Source organism: Numenius arquata, chromosome 1, assembly GCF_964106895.1.
Source record: "Numenius arquata chromosome 1, bNumArq3.hap1.1, whole genome shotgun sequence".
NCBI classification, from domain to species: domain Eukaryota; kingdom Metazoa; phylum Chordata; class Aves; order Charadriiformes; family Scolopacidae; genus Numenius; species Numenius arquata.
Genome location: NC_133576.1, coordinates 25,482,660 through 25,493,750, shown reverse-complemented (window position 1 = coordinate 25,493,750; position 11,091 = coordinate 25,482,660). Strand labels below are relative to the sequence as shown.

General features: G+C 47.0%; 1 protein-coding gene across 1 annotated transcript; it reads left to right on the top strand.

The window, feature by feature from the left end:
- Positions 1 to 5,422: 5,422 nt before the first annotated feature.
- On the top strand, positions 5,423 to 10,882 carry LOC141462568 (uncharacterized). The gene is made up of 4 exons (XM_074144514.1): positions 5,423 to 5,464; positions 6,306 to 6,525; positions 8,537 to 8,623; positions 9,077 to 10,882. The coding sequence occupies exons 3-4, from the start codon at positions 8,575 to 8,577 to the stop codon at positions 9,976 to 9,978; spliced, it is 951 nt and encodes a 316-aa protein (XP_074000615.1). The 5' UTR covers positions 5,423 to 5,464; positions 6,306 to 6,525; positions 8,537 to 8,574; the 3' UTR covers positions 9,979 to 10,882.
- The last annotated feature ends 209 nt before the right edge of the window (positions 10,883 to 11,091 follow it).

Genomic DNA, 11,091 nt, shown 5'->3' with positions numbered 1-11,091 from the left:
CACCGAAAGGGTTATCAAACATTAGAACAGGCTGCCCAGGGAAGTGGTTGAGTCACCATCCCTGGAGGTATTTAAAAGATGGATAGACGTGGTGCTTAGGAACGTGGTTTAGTGATCACAGAATCACAGAATCACCTAGGTTGGAAGGGACCTTTTAAGATCATCTAGTCCGGGCATGGCAGTGTTAGGTTGATGGTTGGACTTAATGATCTTAAAGGTCCCTTCCAACCTAGACGATTCTACAGCTCAAAGTGTTAAGCAAGTCCTTGGGCAGCCCTCTGCTAGCACAGAGAAGCATCACCTGCCACCATCTCATGAAAGGCAGTCTCCTTTTCCCGTGGTGTGAAGAAACAGACTGCATAGGGAAGTAAAAAGATCTAGACTAACGAGCAAACTGTTTAAATAGTACCTGTCTTCTGAAGTTGTGATAAAATTCAGCATCTGTTGAAAGACTCTTCAATGCAGTTTCCTGGTTGCTTTGGGGTTTCTCCAGTTCTTAGCCCATACTTGGCTTTGTAAGAGCGTAGCCAAAGCAATAAATCTAGGTAACGGGTAATTAAGCAGTCAGCAACTGAGATAAAGGCAGTCACTCCTTTAACTGACAAGTTTTATTGGGTATGTACGTAAGTACATAAAACATAACCTCTGTTAACAAGCTTGCACCAGTCCATTGGCCAGCTGCCTCAAGCACCCCAGGAGCTGGAGGGCTGTCTCCAATGAATTCATGCAGAGATTCATGCAGGTGTGTTTGCTTGTTCTTCTAGTCCTCTCATAAATTTTTTCCCAGTTTCTCCATGCTGGGAATGCCTCTGCTTACTCACTGGTTGATCCTTCTCCCCCCACTGTTACATTCCTTTATCTCTACAGGGTTTTTTTTCCTTATCTCTCTCTGTTTTACTTAGGGAGTCTTAAAAATCACACAATGGCAGCCACAATGACAGATACGCTCTGTTTTGGGTGAGGGGAGGGTCTGTCACACGTTCCTTACACTAACCTTCATGCATGTCAGCTACAGACTGCTCATCTTCAAGAGCATACCTAGGCAAACCCCCAATGGTTACTGTGTTTTACAGGGGAGTTTACTCTATTAAATAAATCTCTTCCACTACATGTTACTTGCCAAAGTAAGTGGTGAATCGGGTGCACAAACATAACTTTGATGTTGCACCTCGTATGTAATCGGCCAAACACATTGAGGTTGATTTCTTCAAAAAGGGAGTGTGTATCGTCATTTGTAAGCAAAATAACACATTAAAAATAGCAGATCCATGGATGTGCACCCCTTATTTTTTTATTATTTCTATTTGGAAAATGTAATATATCCAGTCTGGGTAAGCGTGAATCAAATGTAGCAAGAAGTTCGTGGCAACAAAGGGTTGCTATTCCTGGGCTGCCCTGATTATGTGTATGTAACAGCTTTGATGGCCGTTTTAGTCCCAGTCAGTCATAGGTGTCCTTGAGTCTCCTGGCAGAAAGCTCTTTTTTCTGCATCCATTTTTAAGGCTGCTAGCAGATTTGATTCAATGCAAGAAGCATAAAGCAGCAGTTACTACCAAGACACAATATGAATACCTTAAGCTGGAATCCTCCCGGAGTACTGGCGTGTATTTTAGTCTGGAGAATGTATATCCCTGAAATACAATGAAGTTCCCCTGATCTACTGAAAATGGAACATGACACAGTGATGCTGCTAAGGTGTTTGGCACTTTGCTTGTTTGCTTGCTTTTTCCATGACCACATGCCTAGATTGGGGCAGCTGCATTTTAGCAGTGATACAGCATCTGCTTGCTTTCCATTTTTTTAATCATTCTAGGGATATTTTGCTTCCTGTCATTTTTTTTCCTGAAATACAATGGAGATGTGGAGATACTCAGAACCTGACTAGACCTGGTCCTGGGCAGCCTGCTCTGGCTGACCCTGCTTGAGCAGGGGGTTAGACTAGACGATCTCCAGGGGTGCCTTCCAATCTCAGCCACTCAGTGATTCTGCAATTCCCATACCAGAAACTATCAGTGAGGTGGAGGGAGCTTTAATACTTCAAATCCAAACCAAGGGATGTCATTATCTTCTTGGCAAGCACTGCACTTAACTTTTTGCAGTGTTAACAAGTAATCTTACGTAGGCTATGGAAAACTGTGTGCATTGATGGAGCTGAAATAATTGGAACAGTGTTTCCAACCTGTCAAATGGGTTTGAAGACGAGTAAGACAGCAAACTGTTCTCGTTTATTTCTCTTTTAGCAGCTGTGCAGTGTCAGTGCTCTATGTATGAGTGATTAAGTATCACTCCACACCAAAAGCTCTTTAAGTGTAGGTGAAAATGGTTGGTCAAGACGCAAGTTTAAGAAACAATCTTAAGTGGGCAGTCACGAGTCTTTAATAATCTTCCTTCCTTCTATTCAGGTGGCAGTTTTGTTGAGTGTAAATGAATTGCTGCAAAGGCTTTTGGGGAGGTATGGCACTCCTTTTGGCACTACAATACCAAGAGAAGGGTAAAGCTGAAGGTTACCTATAGCTTACTGCAAAATGGAAAATAGTTATTCCCACATGTAGTACTTCTCCTTATCTACTGTCATTCTCACCAGGGCTTTTTCATCGCTTTTCTCCAACAATCTCTTCAATAGACATGGGGGTTAGGTCATTTCAGCTGTTTAAATATTGTGGGCTTTTTAAAGACAAAATACTGTTAACACTAAAAGCATAGAAGCTTTTAAAACTACATTGGCTACATCAGCTTTGTCAAAACAAAAAACAGAACGGGGACTTCTAAATCACTAGCCAGATGAAGTTCAAATTCATCAAACACTGAAATTGCTCTGAAGTAGTAAAAAATGGAGCCAATGCTTGACATGGTGGTGTTCCTGAACTAATACAGGTATTTTGAAATGCAAGAACTTTCTCTACAGCATCTGTCTAGATTCAGGCAGTTGTATTTTAATAGTGATCTAGAAAATGCTGGGTTACCATTTATGTCAACCTTTGCTTCTTTCTCTTTTCCTTGAAAAATGGTCACATTACCCAATTTGTGCACTTTTTAAGCTTTATGCATTTTTAAGACAGCCAAACCCTTTTCTGAAGATTTCTCCCAAATTACCAATTTTTAATTACTGAATTGTCTGCAGGATGCTACATGTACATTAACCCATAATTGCCTGCATCTTGGTCACAGAATCACTGAAATGTTGATCGGAAGAGATCTCTGGAGCCCCACCTCCTGCTCAAAGCAGAACTATCAGCAGCACCAGATCTGGTCAGCCACAGCTTTGTCCGGTCACATCTCAAAAACCTTCAAGGACGGAGATCCAGCAAGCAGGATTAACTTCCTCTTTCATTCTTTTGCATACATTCGTACTTTGATGGTGAACATATTGATCTTCAACCCCACATACTTCTAAGCAACTGTGCTATATGCTACAAGCATGACAAGGATACAGGAACGGGCCTGTCACTTGTACTGTTTTGTAAATTGATAGGGCTATGTTTTCCCTTTTATTCTATTTCAGTATTCCCATCTTGTTTTGTTGACGACCATTTCTCCATCTGTCCACAGCCAGTGAAGTTGCAGACTGTGAATCTAATGAGCCCATATCAGTCATCACTTCTCCAACAGAAAGTCTTTAATGCAAATTGATGCTTAAACCTTAACAAACAAAGCCTCAACATGGCAAAACTGATCCCTTTTCATTTATCTCATTGCAATTCTGTACAGTTTAAGGCACAAGGTCGCTAAGGTTTCCAACTAAATCAAATCACTTGTGGCTTGCTTGAAGTGGAAAGGGAATCAGCAGGCTTTGAAAGTATTTTTCACTTTGCTAGTAGGAAAGATTTCCAGATTTCTGGAAAACCACTCCTGTCTGTGCCCTCATCTGAGTCCTTATCTCATAGCCAGCCTATTTTGTACCACTGCCAAGCTCCTACTACCTATTTGGCTGTTTTATCTCCTAGAAAAGTTGGGTAATTTTCTATATTATCACCTTGGAGCAAGCGGTGGCTTGAAAAGCCCACCACCCAAAAAGGCAGTGTATTCACCAGTTGGGATACAGGGGGCAAGGTGAAAAGCTGCTTGTTTTTTATGACTTCGTGGAGCGAAGCGCATCTGCCATCTCCTGCCCATGCCTGTGGCCACAAGGTGGCCTCCTCTGTGTTCAAACCCATTCCTGGTCCCCTGGTAAAGGTGGTAGGGAAACCCGAATGTCACCATGGTGAGAAAACAGCAAACATCCAGGTCACCGCCGCAAGAAAAGCCGTGATCTCACAGATGGCTCATCCCTGTCAGGCCTGAGTTGCAGTCCCCTGGAATTGGACCTCCGACCGTGGGAGGCCGAGGGAACCAATGCTCCCACGCTGCAAAAGAACATGGCCAGCTGGGATAGTGCTGGTGGCCTGTGCCGCAGTGGGTGTATCGAAGTGGAATGGCCTGGTTTATACTGGTGAGCAGGTCTAAGTGCAGAGCCGTGATGGGAATTGCCTGGGGAGAGGGCCGGCTGGTACACCCCAGCCCACCAGCTCTCAGACCAGGCAGTTGTGTTCCAGTGCCCTGAAGGGGGTCTCCAGGCATGAGTTCAGAACTGCAGAGGCCTAAGTTAACCTTTTCCTATGTCACCTACTGTGTAGACAGAACTTCCTCTCATAAGTGAGGGAAGAACTCGTTTGTTCACCTGAGTTCTCAGGTTTCATTTCACAAAAGCATGTGTAGTCATCTACCTTCTTCCCTCCAGGTACAAGTTTCATGGAGAAATTAAGGAGAGCAAGCACCACGTTGTAAAACCACGTGTACATTTCTTTCCTCTGGGGAAACTCCAAACGAGACAATAATTCCAGAACAAAGTGTCTTCCCACCTCCTCTCCCACCTTGCACGGCATGCTGTCCTCACGAGGAGCTGCTGTATGCTGCTGCGTGTCCTGTTGTCTACCACAGACAAGCGCTACGCTCCCCACTTCACCTGCTTCCCTTCTGCCCTCAAGTTCAGCCGGACAGCTGGATGCCAAAGCACCTGACTGCCCTAACGGAAAGCACTTCAGCAAATACAACTCTCTGCCTACGGGCCATAAAACGACAGTGCTGTTTCAAAACCCTGGGCTGCGCCCGAAGCTGCCTCTGAGCAACAGCCCTCAGAGCGGTACTGGATTTAAGGCTCCGGAGCAGCTATAAACGCAGTAATCCATCCCTCCTCCGCCAGACCCCCCCGAGCGCGCTCCCGCGGGCAGGCAGCTGCGGGGTACCCAGCCGAGAGGCCCAGGGCGGTGCAGCTTCCCCCCGCAAGGAGCCTGGGGAGCGGGTCCGGCTGGCGCGGCGCTGCGCTGCGGGGTGCCGCGGGGGACTCCCCGCCAGGCTCCGGCTTCCAACCCCGGCTCCCATCCCGGCGCCTCCCGCTCCGCCCAGGAAGCGCCCTTTGCCCGCGGAGCAGGAAGCTGCTGCCGGCGCACAGCGGGGCGGGCGCCGGGCGGGAGCGGGCGCCCTGCAGGTAGGGACGGGACGGGACGGGACGGGTCGGGACGGCAGGGAGCGGAACGACGGGGCCGGCCCTCCCGCAGCCGCTCGGCTGGGGGATAGGGCGACAGTGAGGGGCAGGGCCGGGGGAGCCCGCGGGGGTCGGTGCCGGCTCTCCAGGGAGGCCAGCGGCGCTGAGAGCCGGGCTTTAAACCCCTGTCTGAGCCTTTGTCTGTGGGCAACTGCGGAGGAAGGAGCTGCCCGGAGGAGAAGAAAAATGCAGCTCGGAGAAGGGGAGGGCCAAGATGCCCCTTTTATAGACCCCGCTCTGCTGTGGTTGTCATCCTGGCTGCTTACATCCCATACCTGTACTGCAGTTTCCCCCCCGGTCCGTCCCTTTCACCTGCCTCAGGGTAAATTATTATCTTTTCCCGGTTTCCACCCAGTGCCTCTGATCGCTGTTGCAGACAGGCAGCTTTGCACCCCTGCTCTGTGGAGAATCTTTGTTCCCAAAATCTACTTAGTCCTTGCCCCTTTCTGCACATCCCCCTGCCCTTGGGTGCTCTGACAGTGCCCTCTGCAGCAGCCCTCCCGTTCTGCCTCCTGTGTCTGTCTCCCAGTGCCCCCCCAGCATCCCAAGCTGGATGCGGAGCTGGGCAGGAAGGCAGCCACTGACAAGTGCTGCAGTTTCTGAACAACTCTGAGAGTACAGAGAAAGGAGGCTCTCATCATACCCAAAAGAAATGTGTACAGCTGCATAATTAACTGTTTTCTGGCATAAAAGTGTCTTCACCTTTTGATTTTACTGCAAGCCTTATCTATCCAAGTCAATAGCTGGGGAAAGGAAGATTTGAACGTCTTCTTCTGAATTGCAGGTTTGTGCTGTTGTGCCTGGCATGGCCGTGCAGAGCGTGCTTAGCCACTGACAGCACTTCAGGAGCAGACTGCAGGATCCCAAGGAGCACGAGAAGCTGAAAGTATGGTGCTCTGCACCAGGATGAGTCCCATAACCTCCACAGCTTGGTACAGCCACGGGAGAAACACAGAGCTGAGTGGCTGGAGGAGAAAATAAGTAGCTATTTGCAAATAGCTAAGGTAAAGAACATAAGTTGTAGGACCCAGCTAAAAAGTCATATATATGCTGTCACAAGACTAAAGTCAAGGCCCCAGGAACAGTATGGTGTGTTTGCAAAGCCCCTGCTGGGGATCCAAAGTTAGATACCCTTCATATCTTGTTTTAGTAAAGCTGTGGATGTTGCACACAGTAACCCCACACGCCCACATACACAGGCGTTCTTCCCGTTTTGGTTTCCCCATTCAAGCAATAATCCAGTATGCCCAAGGATATGCTTCTTCCAGTAACTGATGAAGTCCCTGAAGCAATGTCCCCTCTGTTGATGAGGTTTGTCCCCTACTTTCACAGAGACATGACTGTGATCATGGGAAAGGAAGAAACCCTTACTCCAGACTAGCCTGTTAATTGTATAAAGGTTATCTGCTTTCTGCTGAGCTGCCATAGCAAATCTGAGCATAGGAGTAGTGTGTCAATGGCAACCTGAGCTATGACATTTTTGCAGGGTCAGAAGGAAGCTCTTCCTTCTACCTTGTCTGCTTTCTTAGATGTTTCCCCGGGTGGTTGTTATTGGACATTTGTCGGATGCTGGTACCAGCTCTGAAACTCTGAGGGATTTGTTCCTCCAAAGTTCCTGCTTGTTGACAGCTTCCAGAGAGCATCCCTGCTGTTTGTGGTTAGCTGCCCGGGGGAAAGGTCTGTCTGTGGACAGGGTTTTGACTCCTTCTGCTCTAGAGCGGGGGTGGGCCATCTGGTACATATTGCAGCATGTAAATACCTTGGGTGGCTGCTACTGCCAAACTGTTGCAGCAGAAATTTCTCAGTAGTGGCAAAGTCCTGAGAGCTTTAGGGCTGCAGAAAGCAACCTCCCAACCTCCCTTTATATATCAGCTTGGAACTGCTGGAAACGATCCATCTGCAGGGGTGGTACACTTCAGCATTCAGCAAATATTTAAAGTAGGGACTAATTATTAACTTTTAAGGCTTTTTTTGCCTTTTTTTTTTGTAAGGCTTCTTTTTTGCTTGTATCATTATTTTTTTCTTCATGGCTCTGCAGCTCAAGATTACAGTCTTTCCCCTTTTGCTTGCTACCTTTTTTTCTGTCCAGCTTTGCCACCCAGGAGCAAAGGCTACAAGACTAGTGGTTTTATAATCAGTGGAAAACAAAGTCCAAAGCTGTTCCCTTCATAAAATCATAGAGTCATATTCCCATACGTCATCTCAGCTTTAGCTGGGATGCACATCAGTTTCAGGTCCTAGATTCATCCCCATGGTATCCTTTCCCTGCCATCTTTGACTCTTAGTTTTTAAAATAAAGTGGCATTTTCTTACTATTGTATTTTCTCTTTTCTGCATTTTTTCTGCAGCAGCTGCTGATACCTGCCCTCTTGATGCTAACTGCTCTTGCTTACTGTTTGTCTGGTTTTGGCCTTAAAATAGTAAATACTGAAGGAAAATTTCTTGTCTTTGTTGCTGGTGGCATTTGTAAGAGCACCCTGCCCAACAGCTGCATTCATGGTGGTTGTTGGAGCTCAGTAGGGACGCCAGGCAGGGAACTAGCAGAATCCAGCTAGAGCAGACAAGACATCAAATTGCCTGTTTTGTTGGGTTTTGCTGCCTCAAGCTGAGAGTCTTGGAAGAGAAAGAAGAGATGAGGTAGCAGGTAAGAAAATCAGGTTCTGGTCACCAGTCATTTTCCATTTAAAATAATATTAGGAGAATAATTAGTCTCGTGGCTGTCATTATTAAAGAAATGTAAATATGACTGGGTTTTGTTGTTTGCTTACACCTGTATCTATGATTGCTGTCAACCAATTCTGAGTCCAGCACATCTGGTGTATGTCCTAATATATATTGCTTATTAGAAAAGGGGCAACCTTGAATCTCCTTTAATGAAAGAGAAAGTATCTGAAACCAGATACCTCAGTAGTGCTCTGCTTGTTCTCCCTATTCAGCACCGGCAGTAGATTTTAAGACACATGACAAGCTTTTGCCGAATATTCAACTAAGATTACTTTTGTTTGCTTTTGTAAGAAGGATTCCTGATTGCTGAACCTGACCTAACTGCCCAGATGTACCAAGAAGAACAAGACCATGAGGCCTTGGAGGACACGCACATGGGTGAGTAATAAGTTAGATAAGTTTATAAACACAGCAAACAAAATGATTTTTGAGCTGCCTCAGTGTTACTTAAGCCACTTTATTCTGTGCAGCTTATATTGAGGCCCACTCTTTCCCCCTCAGGGCAAGCAGACAGCCTGCCTTTGTCAGCCTGCTGTTAAGAGTATGTATGAGAAGACAAAACAATAAGAAGACAAAATGTAAAGATTTCCTGGGGGCAAGGAGACACCTATAGCATTGCCCTTGGCTTCTGCTGTTTATGGCACATCTGCTCTGGGTCGCATGATGACACTGTACAGCCTGTCTCGCAGCTAGGCTTCCATTTGTTCCCAGTCTTCCCTTTACTGCTTCTCCTACATGGTGCAGAGTTGGTCCCTAGGAGAACAGCTTTCCAGTTCTCTGCTGTGCCTCTTCCCAGCAAGAATTACAGTTAGAGTTGTGCTTTTTTTCCAGATGGTGAGCTTCATCCCCTTTCAGATCACCTTGCAAATGCAGATCAGCAGGACATGTTGGCAGCAGGGTCCAGGGGAGGAGAGGAACAGTTGGGAGACAGCCATGGAAGTCAGAGCAGTTGCCCAGAGGCGCAGCAAGGTGACTGTGAGGAGGAAGAGGAGGCTAAGCTGCCTTGCTCTGATATCAGCCTGGTGAGAAGACAGGAGAGAAGGCGAGCCCCTCGTGTAGAGCAGCCCACGATCTGCTCTGAGTGTGGCAAGGGCTTCAGTCGGAGCATCCACCTCATCCAGCACCAGCGAATGCACACTGGAGAGCGCCCATTCCTGTGCGGGGAGTGTGGCAAGGGCTTCAGCCAGAGCTCCCATCTCATCCAGCACCGGCGGGTCCACACAGGCCAGAAACCCTACACCTGTGCTGAGTGTGGGAAGAGCTTCAGCCAGAGCTCCAACCTCCTCAAGCACCAGCGCATCCACACTGGGCTCAAACCCTACGTGTGCAGCGAGTGTGGGAAGATCTTCAGCGACAGCTCCACCTGCATCAAACATCAGCGTATGCACACAGGCGAGCGGCCCTACAAGTGCCCAGCCTGTGGGAAAAGCTTCAGCCAACACTCCCACCTCCTTCAGCATCAGCGAGCCCATGACGGCATCCGGCCTTACGCCTGTGGGCAGTGTGGCAAATGTTTTGGGCAGAGCTCTGACCTCATTAACCACGCTCGTACCCACACTGGTGAGAAGCCTTACAAATGCAGCCAGTGCGGCCGGGGCTTCAGTGGCAACTCCAACCTCATCAAGCATACCCGCATCCACACTGGGGAGCAGCCTTACCGCTGCACCCAGTGTGGGGAAAGCTTTCGGTTCCAACCCCAGCTGGTGCGCCACCAGAAGCACCATACAGAGTAGACAGTGGAGAGGAGAAGGTCGTGTGGACCATAGGCAGCTACCTGGCATTGGGAAGACACACAGCTGCTCCCTGGACACCTCACACAGGGCATGAATTTTGGGGGAGGGAGCCCTCAGAGCCTGTGCCCTTTTCTTCTGGGTCAGTCTGGTTGTGAGCACTGCCCAGACACTTGAGCAAAGAGGGAGGCCACTGCAGAACGAACTGTGGTGCAGTTCACTGAGCCCCTCTTTTGGTAATGGGGAAAAGAAAGGTGCTTACAGTATGGTACGTTCCAGGCCAGAGAGGAGAACATAGAAATGTTCAAAGGATCAGTGCCTTTTTCTGTTATTTCTAGTGGGGAATGGTTTTTATCCCAGTAAAAACCAGCTAAAATTGGTACCTGTTTTCTTTACAAGCTGCCTGAGTTTTGCCCTCACAGTAAGGCCATAGCCTGGGATGATCGCTCCCCTTAGAATCCACGTCTCCCGCTTGCCGGTATTCTTGGATTTAGGTGGTGTTAATTAGCATCTATTTATTTTAAAACCCCACAACGCTGCGCTGGGTGCCTCTGCGTACTTGTTGTGGGCCCAGCTGATGCTCTGTTGGGGCCACGTCTACGGAACGATATTTTTGCTGGGTTTTATAGTTGTTAAATTGGCAATTCGACAAATTACACTGCTGTTGACAGCAGCAATTAAGTAAATTAACATTATAATAGGTTCTCAGATTCTTGTGTCGGTGCTTTTGTGTGTGGCACTTTATGAATGTTTTTATAAGACTTTAAAAAGTATTTAGGATGACTTTTTTAATTGTGATCTTCTAATTGTCCGTTGATGAACAGAAAGAGGATGATGTTTGAAAAATAAGCTATGTCAAACTGATTTTATATTAAACGTGAAACATTTTTTCTCGCATAAAAATTTTAACTTAAATGCAATGATTTTGGGTTGTTAATGATTATGAAGAGGTAATTTAGAAACCGATTTCTAGATTTTCTGTGATATTTTTGCAAATGGTTTTGACATCTTTAATAATGACCTTCTAAGAAATATGGAGAAGGCAGGATTCTGAGAAAGCAGAAGGAACTGACCTCTGAAGACATCTTCTTCACTTTGAGGAGGAGAATACTACTA

What these genes read in the sequence shown, in the direction of transcription:
- LOC141462568 (XM_074144514.1), top strand. Translation starts at nt 8,575, where the DNA reads ATGTACCAAGAAGAACAAGACCATGAGGCCTTGGAGGACACGCACATG. An exon ending in CTTGGAGGACACGCACATGG is followed by an intron (nt 8,624 to 9,076) that starts GTGAGTAATAAG and finishes CTTTTTTTCCAG; the next exon opens with ATGGTGAGCTTCATCCCCTT.